This window comes from Ovis aries, chromosome 5, assembly GCF_016772045.2.
Source record: "Ovis aries strain OAR_USU_Benz2616 breed Rambouillet chromosome 5, ARS-UI_Ramb_v3.0, whole genome shotgun sequence".
Classification (NCBI taxonomy): domain Eukaryota; kingdom Metazoa; phylum Chordata; class Mammalia; order Artiodactyla; family Bovidae; genus Ovis; species Ovis aries.
Window position 1 is genome coordinate 106,939,038 of NC_056058.1, and position 17,552 is coordinate 106,956,589.

General features: G+C 40.8%; 1 protein-coding gene across 2 annotated transcripts in view; it reads right to left on the reverse strand.

Moving 5' to 3' along the window:
• Positions 1 to 1,786: 1,786 nt before the first annotated feature.
• The window catches only part of TMEM232 (transmembrane protein 232), a 274,691-nt gene continuing 258,925 nt past the window's right edge, over positions 1,787 to 17,552 (reverse strand). For both annotated transcript variants that reach the window (XM_060416083.1, XM_012179047.5), the window contains exons 14-15: positions 4,202 to 4,295; positions 1,787 to 2,199 (exon numbers count right to left, since the gene is read on the reverse strand). In XM_060416083.1, the coding sequence (XP_060272066.1) occupies positions 2,002 to 2,199; positions 4,202 to 4,295 (292 nt within the window). In that variant the 3' untranslated portion in view covers positions 1,787 to 2,001. The remainder of the gene's footprint in view (positions 2,200 to 4,201; positions 4,296 to 17,552) is intronic.

Genomic DNA, 17,552 nt, shown 5'->3' on the forward strand with positions numbered 1-17,552 from the left:
CAGAATCCTTTCCCCACAATTTTCAGCCCAGGGACTCCACCTCTTTACAACCCAGAAAAATGATTAGTACCCTAACAGGCACTTAGAGTTTGGTAACGCTGAGCACAGTGTGGACAGGAGGATGGTGGAAAACTGAGGCCTTCATGGCAACAGGGAGCAGCTTCAGTGAGCATGCGTGCCCAGCAGCGAAGTGGTGTCCGACCCCGAGGACTGCAGCCCGCCAGGCTCCTCTGTCCGTGGGATTTCCCAGGCAGGAACACTGGAGTGGGCTGCCGTGCTCTCCTCCAGGGGATCTTCCTGACCCAGGGACTGAACCGTGTCTCTCGTACTAGCAGGCAGACTCGTTATTGCCAGTGCCGCCTGGGAAGCCTGAGAGACTTCTGGGGAGACAGCAAACGGTGGAGGAAGGGTTCCGATGGGACAGGATTCCGAGAAGAGGGCTGGCTGGCCTTCAGGGCAGGGACTGAAGAGGTCTCTTCCTCACACGTGAGAAAAGCAAAGCTTGATGAGAGTATTTGGAAAGGTGCCTTGGGAGAGATTATTTATGAGAACTTGCATATTCTCTGAGTGAGGAGAGAAGGATGAGGAGCGATGTAAGTTTGAATCAGCTTTGGAGGAAATCAAAAGAGGAACACCCTTCCCTGCACCCATTTCTACTGCCCGCTACTGTTCCCTTAAAGAATGATTTTATAAATTCACATAATGCAGGTCACAGACATATGGCCCATGTGTCAAATCTACCCTCAAAGGATGTGAGCTTTTTTTAATTGGCTGCCAACATTTTGAAATATAATAACTTATTTTAAAAAAGATCAAGGGCATCTTTTTTAAAGACCAGATGGTCCTACAGCACGTTTCAGAGTGGAGTGAGGTGGTGGCAAGTTTCTTAGATGGAGTAGATATCCTATAGTCTGACACTAAATATGTGACCTTTCTTACCTGGAAGCCATTTGGGTTTGACATCCTGATAAAACATCTGTCTTTTGAGCATGATTAAGTCACTTGTGTGAAACTGCGGGAGGGTTATTTATCATTTTTAGATACGCCGTGTAAGGTATGTAAGAGCCCTGATCTGTTACTCTACCCCTAGACTGGGAGTGTCAGAAGAGGTGAAACGACATTTAGAAATGACTCCCGACGGGATGGATCCCTCCAGTTAGCGCTTCTAGGACCACAAGTCCATTCTCGTGACCTCACCTGGCAAAGTAAAATCACCGTCACGCAGAAGGCTCCAGTGGTGTCCCCTAGAGATTATGTCATCGGATTGCACTCAAGCTTCCCAGATGGTGAAGAACCTGCCTGCCAGGGCAGGAGACATAAGATATGTAGGCTCGATCCCTGGGTCGGGAAGATCCCCCAGAGGAGGGCACGGCAACCCACTCCACTATTCTCGCCCGGAGAATCCCATAGACCAGAGGTGGCTGGCGGGCCACGGTCCATAGGGTTGCAAAGAGCCTGACCCAACTCAAGCGACTTAATACGCACATACGCAAGCTTCTGACACGTGGTGAGACTTGGCATAGATTGACTATGACATACAAATATGTAAGGTTCCAAGCAGGAGCCTTACGTATTTCATTAGTGTCATGGTTATTATAGGAGTACTGATTGATGTTCATCCCATTTTAAGAAATGGTTCTTATTTGTGACTCAATAATTTGCATAATCATTATAGGCAGTATATGATTATATGCAATAATCGTGTCTATCTAACTCTTCAGTGAATGTCAATACTCTGAGAATCATTATGTGTATGATCATGAGATAAGAATCAGTTAGCTTTAGCCACATTCTTGAAAACATTTTACTAGTAAAACACGTCACTCGAATATGATCAAGTGCTAACTGTTCTTTCAGGACTAAGCTATGACTATTAAAGAACCTGCACCAGGATAAACTCCTTTCTAAGAAGTTACATTTAATTAAGAATTTCTCCCTAACCTGCAGCTTTCTTGGTCTCCTTCATGCAGCGAGTTCTGGCATATGGACCTCGGTTGCAGGCTAGGTAGTTTTCTTTTCTAGGGAGGCTTCTTCGGCCCTGGGAGGAAGCTCATAAGGTCTGGTCTGCTTGTGCAACTTCTCTTCCCTTCTCTTCATTATCTCTCTCAGGCGGTTTTGCTCCTGCAACTCCTTATCTTTCCGCTCCTCAGCCTCACATATCGCGTCTTCCTTCTGCCGCGTCTTCTGCTCTTCCTGCCACTGTTACGGAGAGAAGGTGTTGTTTACATATGATTTTCCATGAAAACAGTAGATCAGTTCACTCAGCGAGTCAGTCCTCACGCTGCGGAGTAGCAGCAGCGTGCAAGGCCCCTGAGTGTCCGCTCAGCAGCTCGGTGTCTGTCCCGTGCCTTGCACATCAGGGACCCTTGATAACGTTCAGCTGGCTCGGCAGGACACTTGCAGGGCAGCTGCGTGCTTGGCTTACTGTCGGTCCTACAGGCTCCGCCTTCCCTCCCCCATTCAGGTTGGTAATTTTAAGCCAAGAAATTGAGCAATTATGAAAAATTGACCAGAAAAGTAGATTTATAGTCCAGAGATCTTGATTTGCAGGTAGACTCAGTCATTCACTATCTTTAAAACCTTGAACAATTAACGGAATCATAAAGCTACATTCTTCTTATTGGTAAATGTTTTACAGACTTGTAAGGATTAAATTAACTACTGTAAGAGCACTTGTAAAGTGTGAGATATTAGTACAAAGCACTATAGTTATAGCTATTTCAAAGGAAATGTATACAGATGAATACTTTTAAAAAATGTGATATTCAGAGAAACTTCGATAACCCTCTACAAGTTAGTACTATGAAACTACTATTTGATTAGGCCAGCCACAGATCAAACAATTTGGACCCTATCCATTCTCAAACATATTTTCCAGAAAGGATGGCCTTGCCCGTCTGTAGAAAAACTGATGGCAGTGAATGCTTAGACACTGCTTATACCCTTGGAAGGAAGAAAAGATGATGGGTCTTGGGAGGCATTTCCTAGCCTCCTCTCCATCACTCAGAACAGTGTCCTCTGTATCTTTAGGCCAATGTGCCTAATCACAGAGTGATTAAAGTCTTTCGACTCTTTCAAGGGTACAGAACGATAGGGAAAAGATTTTTACTCTGTTATTAAAACGACACTATATATGTGCGCATGTATACACTGGCAACCTGCTGTCTTCTGTAGTGTAGTCCAGATAATCCAAGCGACTGGCAAAATTATAGCTGCTGCAATTGATGAGCTATTAGGAATTATAGTGATACTGCCTTGTACATATGATATATTGGTTTAGCATAAATCTTATTAGTGAATAAAATAGCAATACCATAGCTCTCATTTTGTAATTCTAGGATATCATTCAGTTCCAAACCCCAATACTTGTGGCTGTTGCTACAGTGCCTTAAGTATTGACTCTGTGAATAAATAACTACTTAGTGGGATCAGTATATGAAATAACCACTTATTCTTTCTCAAAATATCACTAATAAAAGGAATGTAAAACATCAACCATGGGAATATAAACACAGCCTGGGAAATAATACGCAATTGGGGATAAAATCAATTTAAACACAGTCTGCATAGCATTGAATCCCCATTATATTAAAAGAAAAAACAAAGTATCAGTATTCTACTTACATAAGTAACTCTGTATAAGTGACTTATAAGTATATAAGTAACTCTACTCCTAAGAAAAAGCAGTCATAGATGATTTGGCAAGAAATCACTGATTATATATAGTTCAGTGGATTAAAACCTGTTCAGTGGCCTTGCCTTGTGACTGCTTGTTTAACTGATACAAAGAACAGAATGATTAAAGTCTTTCTAATACTCCAGGAGCAAAGAATGGTCACTGAAAAAACTGAGTCAAAAGATTTTTGCTCTTTCATTAAAAATACACTACAGAAGAAATCAGTGTTCAGTGTTCAACATCAGATTCCTATCACACACTCAAAAAAATCAGTACTAATTCAGGAGACAGAATAAGGCTAGTATTTTATAAGTGAAAGAAAGCCACACCTTCTGCACCCCAGTGAAGGCACTGAAGTATATAGGCAGTACAGTGAGATGTAATTCAATTTGGCAAATCTCAGTCAAAACGCAATCGACTTTTGAGTTCCATGATCAGTGTTTGCATCTCAGAACTACACTTTCCAGTTAAAAATGCCTTTAAAGAACAAAGCTTTTCCTGCTAGTTTAAGAAAATCAAACTCACGTGATGGTCAATGATTCTTGCCAACTCTCTGTCTGCCCTGGTGAAAAAATCTGGATATGGAAACAAAGGAGCTTCTGCCACAGAAGAATATTCCCTTCAAAAGAGCACAAGAACAGATCCAATATCAGGTACAGATACTCTTCCACCCTGGAATATACAGCTTTGCAAATCACCATTGTTAAGCATTTTGATTATATATTGCTAACATGGAAGACTTACTCTGTATAGAAAATTAAATATTAGTTTTTAGTTTCTGTAAACCATTTGGGTTATTAAGACTGACAATTTTGATGGTAAGGTATGGCATACAGAATGAGAACAAGAAGATAATAAAAAGGCAACCTCTCCTAGGAGATATAAATACTTTAGCTAGTCAGTAGTGAATGAGATACCCACTCCAGTGTTCTTGCCTGGAGAACCCCAGGGACAGAGGAGCCTGGTGGGCTGCCGTCTCTGGGGTCACACAGAGTCGGACATGACTGAAGCGACTTAGCAGCAGCACCAGCAGCAGTGAATGAGATGCTATGAAAGGCTTCAGGAAGCCTGAAGTAGACTGTGCCCACTGGGAAGATGAAAATGCCCATCCCTGTACACAGCCCCATGACCTTGAAAGTTCTGGTGGAATTCTAAGCCTAAGAATTTGATTGTAGATCTACCAGAAAAAAATGCTATAACTTCAATATTTCTTTCAAGTCTTTATATTACTAAGTGTGGAACTGTAGTAGACTTTAGCAAGAGCTCAGTGGAAGTGCTGGCAGTACAAAGCTGGGCCCTCGGCTGGTGGAGATTTAGCATTAAACATTCCACATCGTAATTATATTATTGAATTTATTATCAAAAAACTACTGTGAGTGCAGAAATATGTTATGTAACAAAATGGTGGTAGAGAGTATGGTTTTAAAGGAGAGAAAATAGGTTTGAAGGAGAAGCTCTTAGAAAAGGGTCTATGGAGAGGTATAGCTGGTGAAAATTTCCGTATTCAAAATGCCTGATCAGTTTTGAAGACTGTAGTGTCTAGTAAGCATTTTTCACGCTGTTGCCTCTGCCCTTGTGGCGCCTTCTCTCCTGCCACTGGGCTGCTTCATGCGGCACTAGGTGTTCCTCAAGTCCTTGCATTCATCTTCATCTCCACGATTATTTTCCTTATCTAAACAATTATGCCTTTCCTGGACTAAGACCTCCTTGTTTATAATCTCTGCATCCACCATGCCTTACTCTTTTTATTCTTGTCTCTATAGAGTAGCCAGATGTTTTTTTCTTTTTTTCAAAATACAAAATGGATCACGTCAATCCCTGGCTTCAAACTCTTCAGTAAATCCCCAGTAGCTTTAGAATGAAGATTACATCTCTTGGGACTTCCTGGTGGTCCAGTGGCTAAGACTCCATGCTCCCATGCAGGGGACCTGGGCTCAATCCTTGGTTGGGGAACTAGATCCCACATGCTGCAACTAAAAATAAGATCCTGCATGCTGCAACGAAGACCTGGCACAGCAAAATAAATAAAACCAATTGTGTTTTTTTTTTTGAAAGATTTAACTTATATTTTTATTTTTTATTTTTTTTAACTTTACAGTACTGTATTGGTTTTGCCATATTATTTTTAAAGATGATATTTCTTGTTGAAGAGGCTGAAGTAGACTGTGCATTTGTCTCAGCGGCTTGCCTGGCTCCTCCAGACTTGCTCCTCTCCCTCTTGGCCGGGGTCCATGCGTTCCTAACACATGGGCTTTCCTGCAGCTGCTGCAGTGTGTTCTGCTCATGTGTGCATGCTGTCACCCCTTTCTGCAAAGTCCTTTCCCCCCTCCTCCTCTCTGCTGCAGTGCTCAGTTCAGTTCAGCCGCTCAGTCGTGTCCAACTCTCCGCAACCCCATGGACTGCAGCACGCCAGCCCTCCCTGTCCATCAGCAACTCCCAGAGTCCACCCAAACCCATGTCCATTGAGTTGGTGATGCCATCCAACCATCTTATCCTCTGTCATCCCCTTCTCCTCCTGCCCTCAATCTTTCCCAGCATCAGGGTCTTTTCCAGGGAGTCAGGTCTTCGCATCAGGTGGCCAAAGTATTGGAGTTTCAGCTTCAGCATCAGTCCTTCCAAGGAACACTCAGGACTGATCTCCTTTAGGATAGACTGGTTGGATCTCCTTGCAGTCCAAGGGGCTCTCAAGAGTCTTCTCCAACACCACAGTTCAAAAGCATCAATTCTTCAGCACTCAGCTTTCCTTATAGTCCAACTTTCACATCCACACATGACCACTGGAAAAACCCTAGCCTTGACTAGACGGACCTTTGTTCGCAAAGTAATGTCTCTGCTTTTTAATATGCTGTCTAGGTTGGTCATAATTTTCCTTCCAAGGAGTGAGCACCTTTTAATTTTATGGCTGCAATCACCATCTGCTGTGATTTTGGAGCCCCAAAAGATAAAGTCTGACACTGTTTCTCCATCGATTTGCAGTGAAGTGATGGGACCAGATGCCATGATCTTCGTTTTCTGAATGTTGAGCTTTAAGCCAACTTTTTCACTCTCCTCTTTCACTTTCATCAAGAGGCTTTTTAGTTCCTCTTCACTTTCTGCCATAAGGGTGGTGTCATCTGCATATCTGAGGTTATTGATATTTCTCCTGGCAATCTTGATTCCAGCTTGTGCTTCTTCCAGCCCAGTATTTCTCATGATGTACTCTGCATAGAAGTTAATAAGGAGGGTGACAATATACAGCCTTGATGTACTCCTTTCCTATTTGGAACCAGTCTGGTGTTCCATGTCCAGTTCTAACTGTTGCTTCCTGACCTGCATACAGGTTTCTCAAGAGACAGGTCAGATGGTCTGGTATTCCCATCTCTTTCAGAATTTTCCACAGTTTATTGTGATCCACACAGTCAAAGGCTTTGGCATAGTCAATAAAGCAGAAATAGATGTTTCTCTGGAACTCTCTTGCTTTTTTGATGATCCAGTGGATGTTGGCAATTTGACCTCTGGATCCTCTGCCTTTTCTAAAACCAGCTTGAACATCTGGAAGTTCACGGTTCACGTATTGCTGAAGCCTGGCTTGGAGGATTTTGAGCATGACTTTACAAGCATGTGAGATGAGTGCATTAACTAGCTGCAGTGCTAGTTAATGCTTACTTATCCTTCATCTTCTCAGTTCAAGCCCAGTAACCACAGCTGTCAATCCACCATGGGCCTCTCCTTCATCGTGCTTATCTCAGTTGTAACTTGACATTTATCTGTGTGCCTCTATGAGTTTTATTTTCTTGACTAGATATGAGCTGCATGATTGTGGACACTATTGTTTGCTAATCGTTGTCTCCAGAGTGCCCAACCCAGGCCATAAAGATGAGTCAACCACACAGCACTCTATGTCAGCAGAACAGTGCCCAGTACAGCGAGAAGATGGCAGTCTCAGGAGGTAAGTCATCAGAGTGGAGCTAACACCAGGGATTCATAGGAAAACAGCTAATGTGACATGTGACCAGGGAAAATATATGGAAACCTCTCCAAACTCATAAGATTCACAAGTATCGTGGAGCAGAAGAGCAGATAGAGGCCCTCATCATGCTATTGAAATATTAAAGAAAAATGTGATTCTAGAACACTGGTGAGTTAGAGGGAACCTGGGGGCTGAGACCTGGGTTAACTATATCTATCCAGTAAACTCTGGGCACTTCAGATATTCAAAGAATTGTGCTAAATGCTGTGAAAACATAAACGAGACAAAACTTTTAAAATCATTCAGGTTAAAGGTACTCAATAAGTTGCCTCAAATTCCTTCTTGGATTATTACAGTTTATATTAAAGAGATGCACAACAATATAAGCAATGTTAGAAAGTCTCTAAAATGGGAAGGTTAGATGAATATGCTTGTGCATCTGTGCTTTCTAGTTACCTCAGTTGAATAGTTTGTACTGGAAAAGAAAAATGCATAAAAAACTGTAATAAACATGAGACGATAAAATGCAAGTCAACGTGACGGATGAGAGATAAATAGTCAATGATATAAACAGAAGAATGCAGGAAAATTGTTAAGAAACAGGTTCTGCACTCAGATCTCTAGGCAAATTTTCATCTTGCCACTTAGTATTAATTAATCACTCAGTTCCTCAGTGTCCCCATTTTTAACATAAAAAATAGTGCCTTCTTTTTATGTATTATTAAGATTAAAATGGAATAATGCATAAAGCACCTATGACGGGGCAAATACTAAACACGTTTTTGCTATACCATTCTCTGATAATGTCATTATCAGAAAAATTGAGGGGACTAAGCCATGGTTTTTCAACGATACTGAAAGAGATGAGAGTGAAATAAGTGAGAAAGTAGTGGAATGTAAAACAATTAGTTCACTTCAGTTCAGTCGCTCAGTTGTGTCCGACTCCTTGTGACCCCATGGACGGCAGCATGCCAGGCCTCCCTGTCCATCACCAACTCCTGGAGTTCACTCAGACTCATGTCCATTGAGTCGGTGATGCCATCCAGCCATCTCATCCTCTGTCATCCCCTTCTCCTTCCATCTTCAATCTTTCCCAGCATCAGGGTCTTTTCAAATGAGTCAGCTCTTTGTATCAGGTGGCCAAAGTATTGGAGCTTCAGCTTCAGTATCAGTCCTTTCAAAGAATATTCAGAACTGACTTCCTTAATGATTGACAGCTTTTATCTCCTTGCAGTCCAAGGACTCTCAAGAGACTTACCAACACCACAGTTCAAAAACATCAATTCGTTGGTTCTCAGCTTTCTTCATGGTCCAACTTTCACGTCCATACATGACTACTGGAAAAACCATAGCCTTGACTACACAGACCTTTGTTAGCAAAGCAATGTCTCTGCTTTTTAACATGCTGTCTAGGTTGGTGATAGCTTTTCTTCCAAGGAGCATGCATCTTTTAATTTCAAGGCTTCAGTCACCATCTGCAGTGATTTTGGAACCCCCCAAAATAAAGTTTCTCACTGTTTCCATTGTTTCCCCATCTATTTGCCATGAAGTGATGGGACCAGGTGCCATGATCTTCATTTTTTGAATGCTGAGTTTTAAGCCAACTTCTTCACTTTCCTCTTCCACTTTCATCAAGAGGCTCTTTAATTCTTTTCACTTTATGCCTTAAGGGTGGTGTCCTCTGCATATCTGAGGTTATTGATCTATTTCCTGGCAATGTTGATTCCAGCTTGTGCTACATCTAGCCTGGCATTTCACATAATGTACTCTGCATATAAGTTAAATAAGCAGGGTGACAATATACAGCCTTGATGTACTCGTTTTCCTATTTGGAACCAGTCCATTGTTCCATGTCCAGTTCTAACCGTTGCTTCTTGACCTGCATATGGATTTATAGGAGGCAGGTCAGGTGGTCTGGTATTCCCATCTCTGAGAATTTTCCACAGTTTGTTGTGATACACACAGTCAAATGTTTTGCATAGTCAATGAAGCAGAAGAAGATGTTTTTCTGGAACTCTCTTGCTTTTTTTACATGATCCAACAGATGTTGGCAATTTGATCTCTGATTCCCCTGCCTTTTCTAAAACCAGCTTGAACATCTGGAGGTTCATGGTTCACGTACTGCTGAAGCCTGGATTGGAGAATTTTGAGCAGTACTTTACTAGTGTGTGAGATGAGTGCAATTGTATGGTAGTTTGAGCATTCTTTTGCATTGCCTTTCTTAGGGATTGGAATGAAAACTGACCTTTTCCAGTCCTGTGGCCACTGCTGAGTTTTCCAAATTTGCTGGCACATTGAGTGCACCACTTTCACAGCATCATCTTTTAGGGTTTGAAATAGTTCAGCTGGAATCTCATCACCTCCACTAGCTTTGTTCATAGTGATGCTTTCTAAGGCCCACTTGACTTCACATTCCAGGATGTTGGGCTCTAGGTGAGTGATCACACCATCCTGATGATCTGGGTCGTGAAGATCACTTTCGTATAGTTCTTCTGTGTATTCCTGCCACCTCTTCTTAATATCTTCTGCTTCTGTTAGGTCCATACTGCTTCTGTCCTTTATTGTGCTCATCTTTGCATGAAATGTTTCCTTGGTATTCTAATTTTCTTTAAGATTATACAGTGGAAGTGACAAATAGATCTAAGTCATTAGATCTTATAAACAGAGTGCCTGAAGAACTATGGACGGAGGTTCATAACGTTGTACAGGCGGCCATAATCAAAACCATCCCCAAGAAAAAGAATGCAATACGGTGAAATGGTTGTCTGGGGAAGCCTTAGAAATATCTGGGAAAAGAAGAGAAGTTAAAGGCAAAGGAGAAAAGGAAAGATATATCCATGTGAATGCAGAGTTCCAAAGAATAGCAAGGAGAGATAAGAAAGCCTTCCACAGCGATCAATGCAAAGACATAGAGGAAAACAACAGAACGGGAAAGACTAGAGATCTCTTCAAGAAAATTGGAGATACCAAGGGAACATTTAATGCAAAGATGGGCTCAATAAAGGACAGAAAACAATTAAGATGAGGCTTAAATGAGATGCACACTTCAAATGTTTGGAATTTAACGGGAAGTACTGAAAAACCTATCTGGAAAGATGGTGTCTTAAAATCCTAAGCTTGTCAAAACAAAGTGGAATAAATTGGCAGTCTTAAAATTGGCATTTTCTCTGGTATACATCATGGCATTTGGTCCCATCACTTCATGGCAAATAGATGGGGAAACAATGGAAACAGCGACAGACTTTATTATTTTGGACTCCAAGATCACTACAGATGATGACTGCAGCCATGAAATTAAAGGAGACTTGCTCCTTGGAAGTAAAGTTATGACCAACCTAGATATCATATTAAAACGCAGAGACATTACTTTGTGAACAAAGATCCACCTAGTCAAAGCTTTGGTTTTTCCAGTAGTCATGTATGGAAGTGAGAGTTGGACTATAAAGGAAGTTGAGCACCAATGAACTGATGCTTTTGAACTGATGCTTGTGTGATGTTGGCGAAGACTCCTGAGAGTCTCTTGGACATCAAGGAGATGCAACCAGTCCATCCCAAAGGAAATCAGTCCTGAATATTCATTGGAAAGACTGATGCTATAGCTGAAACTCCAATACTTTGGCCACCTGATGCGAAGAACTGACTCATTGGAAAAGACCCTGATGCTGGGAAAGACTGAGGGCAGGAGGAGAAGGGGACAACAGAGGATGAGATGGTTGGATGGCATCATGGACTCAATGGACATGAGTCTGAGTAAACTCTGGGAGTTGGTGATGAACAGGGATGCCTGGCGTGCTGCGGTCCATGGGGTCCCAAAGAGTCGGACATGACTGAGCGACTGAACTGAACTGAACTGGTATACTTTATTTTCATTCTGATGTTCAGCCTGGATAATGATCTTCAAAAAAGGCATGGATATATGACCTTTCACTGATTCCAAACTTGTCCCAATAATTCTATATTTTTTCCTTTTTGGAAGTTGAAAGGTTCATTATTTGATTACTGGAATACTCTAACCTGTTCCTTCCTCAAAGACTTCCTCAGTTCCACTGCAGTTTCTGCTTTCTCTTTCAGCTTTATTGAGATATAACTGACATATAACATTGTATAAGTTTAAGTTGTACCACATAATTTAAGACAAATCATATTACAAAATGATTACCACAATAAGGTTAATCACCACCTCTGTTATTCCGCATAACTAACTCTTTTGTATGTGGGTAATGAGAACACTCAAGGTCCACTCTCTTGGCAAGGCTCAAGTACTTAATCCAACACTGTCAACTATAGTCACCAGTCTGTCCCTTAGAGCCTCAGGACGGGGGCACGTTAAAATTGGACAGTTGTACCTTTGACTAACACGTCCCATCTCTCCCTTCCTCAGCCCTTAACAAGCTCCTCTGTTTCTGTGAGTTCTGCATTTTAAGAGTACACATATAAATGGGATGATGCAGTGTGTGTCGTCCTCTGTCTGACTTATTTCACTAAGCATAATATTCTCTAGGTCTATAAACCCTGCTGCAAATTGAAATATTTTATTTACTTTTATTTATTGTATTATTATTGTATTTATTTCACGGCTGAGTGCTGGTCCTTTATCCATTATTTCGCTGAAGTCCGGTTCGGTCGCTTCCGTGCCTTGGCTATTGTAAGCGATACCGCAATGGCCACGGGACTGCAGATATCTTTTCAAGATGTTTGTTTTGTTTCCTCTGGATATATACCCAGAATTCGAACTGCTATTTACATGTCAGCTCTATTTCTAATTTTTGCAGAACCTCCAAACTGCTTTCCTTTGTGGCTTCACCAGTTTCCATTTCTGCCAACAGTGCACAGAGGTTCCCCTTTCTCCAACATCATTGCCAACACTTCTCTCTTTTGCTTTTTGACAATAACCATTCTAATGGGAGTGAGGCGATAGCTTATTGTGGTTATTATATGCATTTCCTTGATGATTAGCAATACTGAGCACTTTTTTGTACCTGTCAGCTGTTGTATATCTTTGAAATAATGTCTATTCTAGTCCTTTGCCATTTTATACTTTGATGTTTTGAATCTTTGCTATTGACATGTAAGAATTCCTTATATATTTTGCACATTAACTCCTTATCACATAGATGGTTTGGGAATATCTAATCCCATTCCATGTTGCCTTTTCATATTTGTTTCTTTGGCTGTGTAGAAGCTTTTTAGTTTAATGTACTCCTGCTTGTTGATTTTAGTGTCAACTTCAGAAAATCATTGCTAAGACCAATGTCAAGATGCTTTCCCCTTATGCTTTCCTCTAGGAATTTCATAGTTTCAGTTCTTCCACCTAAGACTTCAGTCCATTTCAGGTTAACTTTCGTGAGTGGTATGAGATAGGGGAACAGATTGCATTCTTTTACAAGTGAAAATTCTGTTTTCCTAGCACCGATTATTGAAGACACTCTCTTTTCTCCAGTGAGTACTCCCGGCTCCCTTGTCAGATATTAGCTACCCGTACACGAGTGAGCTTCTCTCCGGGCCCCCTGCTCTGGCCCATGGTCTATGTCTGCTCCATGCCAGCACCATACTGTTTTGATCACTTTGATTACTGTGTGTCAGTTGCTCATTCACATCTGACTCTTTCCAACCCAACTGCCTGTTGCCCACAAGTCTCCTCTATCCATGGAATTCTCCAAGTGAGCATACTTGAGAGGGTTGCCATTTCCTTCTCCAGGGGAACTTCCCAACCCAGGGATTGAACCGAGGTCTCCTACATTATAGGCAGATTCTTTACTGTGTGAGCCACCAGGGAAGCTTGATTACTACAGCTTTATTATACATTTTGATATTGGGAAGTGTGATGCCTGCAGCTTCATTCTTTCTTGGGGCTGCTTGAACTAATTGAGGTCTTTTGGGGTTTTATACAAATTTTAGAATTGCTTTTTCTATTTCTGTGAAAAATGTCATTGACATTTTGATAGGGATTACACTGAATGTATAGATCACTTCAGCTTGTAGGAACATTTTAACAATATTAAAATCTTCTGATTGATGAGCATAGAATATCTTTCAGTTTATTTGTATATTCAATTTCTTTCATCACTAAATTCAAGAGATGATAGCACAGAACTGTCATCTCCTTAGTTAAATTTATTCCTAAGTATTTTATTCTTTTTGACAGTATTGTTAAAAGATTGCTTTCTTTATTTCTTTTAAGTTAGATCATTGTCAGTGTCTAGAAAAGCAGCTGATTTCTGTATGTTGATTTTTTTTTTTAATCCTGTAACTGTACAGAATTCATTCAGCAGTTTTAACTTGCTGGGCTCTTTTGAATTCTCTATATGTAAAATCACATCATTTGCAAAACTATTAAATTGTTTCTACTACTTGCTATCACTAGGGATTTCAGTACTATGTTAAGTATAAACAGTGAGAGGGGGCAACTTTCTCTTCTTTATAATATCAAAGAGAAAACTTTCAGCTTTTCACCATTGAGTAAAATGTTCAGTTCAGTTCAATTGCTCAGTCGTGTCCAACTCTTTGCAACCCCATGAACTGCAGCACGTCAGGCCTCCATGTCTATCACCAACTCCCAGAGTCCACTCAGACTCACGTCCATTGAGTCCGTGATGCTATCCAGCCATCCCATCCTCCGTCGTCCCCTTCTCCTCCTGCCCCTAATCCCTCCCAGCATCAGAGTCTCTTCCAATGAGTCAACTCTTCACATGAGGTGGCCAAAGTAATGGAGCTTCAGCTTCAACATCAGTCCCTGTAATAAACACCCAGGACTGATCTCCTTTAGGATGGACTGGTTGGATCTCCTTGCAGTCCAAGGGACTCTCAAGAGTCTTCTCCAACACCACAGTTCAAAAGCACCAATTCTTCAGCACTCAGCTTTCTTCACAGTCCAACTCTCACATCCATACATGACCACTGGAAAAACCATAGCCTTGACTAGATGGACCTTTGTTGGCAAAGTAATGTCTCTGCTTTTCAATATGCTGTCAGGTTGGTCAAAACTTTTCTTCCAAGGAGTAAGCGTCTTTTAATTTCATGGCTGCAGTCACCATCTGCAGTGATTTTGGAGCCCAACAAATAAAGTCTGACACTGTTTCCATTGTTTCCACATCTATTGCCCATGAAGTGATGGGACCAGATGCCATGATCTTCATTTTCTGAATGTTAAGCTTTAAGACAACTTTTTCACTCTCCATCATCAAGGGGCTTTTTAGTTCCTCTTCACTTTCTGCCATAAGGGTGGTGTCATGTGCATATATGAGGTTATTTATAGTTCTCCCGGCAATCTTGATTCCAGCTTGTGTTTCTTCCAGTCCAGCGTTTCTCATGATGTGCTCTGCATATAAGTTAAGTAAGCAGGGTGACAATATACAGCCCTGATGAACTCCTTTTCCTATTTGGAAGCAGTCTGTTGTTCCATGTCCAGTTCTAACGGTTGCTTCCTGACCTGCATACAGGTTTCTCAAGAGGAAGGTCAGGTGGTCTGGTATTCCCATCTCTTTCAGAATTTTCCACAGAAGAACTATACAAAAAAGATCTTTACAACCAAGATAATCACGATGGTGTGATCACTCACCTAGAGCCACAGAGCCTGGAATGTGAAGCCAAGTGGGCCTTAGAAAGCATCACTACGAACAAAGCTAGTGGAGGTGATGGAATTCCAGTTGAGCTATTTCAAACCCTGAAAGATGATGCTGTGAAAGTGCTGCACTCAATATGTCAGCAAATTTGGAAAACTCAGCAGTGGCCACAGGACTGGAAAAGGTCAGTTTTCATTCCAATTCCAAAGAAAGGCAATGCCAAAAAATGCTCAAACTACTGCACAATTGCACTCATCTCACATGCTAGTAAAGTAATGCTCAAAGTTCTCCAAGCCAGGCTTCAGCAATACGTGAACCGTGAACTCCCAGATGTTCAAGCTGGTTTTAGAAAAGGCAGAGGAACCAGAGATCAAATTGCCAACATCCGCTGGATCATTGGAAAAGCAAGAGAGTTCCAGAAAACATCTATTTCTGCTTTATTGACTATGCCAAAGCCTTTGACTGTGTATATCACAATAAACTGTGGAAAAGTTTCTGAAAGAGATGAGTAAAATATGCTGTGGGCATATTATTTATGTCCTTTGTTATGTTGAAGTATGTCCCTTCCATACCTAATTTGTTGAAAGTTTCTAATCATGAAGATGTAATATAATCACATTTACTGAAATAATCATATGGTTTTAATCTTTCATTCTATTAATGTGGTGTATCACATTTATTGACTTGTGTATTTTGAACCACACTTACATTCAAGGGGTAAATCCCACATGATCATGGTGTATGATCCTTCTGAAGTGTCCATTATTTGAAAATTTGTATTTTTAAGTTAAAAAATTTATTGATATGTTTGATGTACATTATTATATAATAGGTTGTAATAGATTTATAATTTTAAAGGTTATGCTCCATTTATAAATATTGATATTTCCTTTATTAGATAATATATCCTTGCTGCTTATTTTATACAAATTAGTTTGTACCTCTTTATCCCTATTCCTCTCCTGCTCCTCCCCCTTCCCTCTTCCTATTGGAAACGACTAGTTCATTCTCTGTATCTGTAACTCTCTTTATATAACAGAACAGAAACAGAGTCTCAGATACAGAGGATGAACTAGTCGTTACCAATAGGAAGAGGGAAGGGGAGGGGCAGGAGAGGAATAGGGGATAAAGAGGTATAGACACATATAAGTGATATCATAAAGTATTTGTCTTCCTCTGTCTGACTTGTTTCACTTAGGATAAGATCCTCCAAGCCGATCCATGTTGCAAATGGAAGTCTCACTCTTTTCATGGCTGAGTAGTGCTCCATGTACATCTATACACACTTCCTTTATCCACTCACCTGCTGATGGACATTCCAGTTGCTTCCATATCTTGGCAATTGTAAATAACACTGCAGTGAACATTGGAGTGCATGTTTTTTGTAAAATTGGTGCTTTTTCTCGTTTGGATATGTACCTGGGAGTGGCACTGCTAGGGCATATGGTAGTTCCATTTTCAGCTTTTTGAGACATTTCCATACTGTTTTCCACAGTGGCTGCACCAGTTTACACTCTCAACTGAGGTGACAGCAGCGTGTGAGGGGCCCTTTTCTCCACATGCCTGCTAACATTGGTTATATATGCTCTTTTTGGAGAAAGCCATTCTGGCAAGGGTGAGGTGATATCTCATTGTGATTTCAATTTGCAATTTCCATATGATTAGTGATGTTGAGCATCTTTTCATGTGCCTGTTGGCCATCTGTGTGTCCTTTCTGTAAAAAACATCTATTCAGATCTTCTGCTCTTTATAGAAACAGAGCTGTTTATTCTTTTTGATGTTGAGTTGTATGAGCTGTTTATAGATTCTGGATGTTAACCCGTTATTGGTCATACCACTTACAGATATTTTCCCCCATTTAGCAGGGTTTTTTTGTTTTGTTTTGTTTTGTTGATGGTTGCCTTTTTTTGTGCAACAGCTATTAAATAGGTCACAGTTGTTTACTTCTTTTGCTATAGCAGAAAGAGCCTCCCAAAATGTCAAAACAGGTTAGCCTATGTATTGCTCTAGGAGTTTTTGGTCTTGCATTTAGAACTTCAATTTTTACACTTAGGTGTTTAATCCATTTTGCGTTTATTTTTGAATGTAGTGTTAGAGAATGTCCTACTTTCATTCTTTTACATGTAGCTGTCCATCTATCCCAGCACTACTTTTTAAAGATACTTTACTGTATATCCATAACTCCTTATCATAGATTAATCTACTGTAAGTGTGTGAACATTTCTGGACTCTCTTCTGTTCCATTCACCTGTGTGTCTGTTTTTGGGCCAGTACCATACAGATTTGCTTATGAGGCAAAGCTTCTTCATTTCTCAAGACTGTTTTACCTTTTCGGGGTCTTTCGTGTTTCTGTATACGTTTTTAA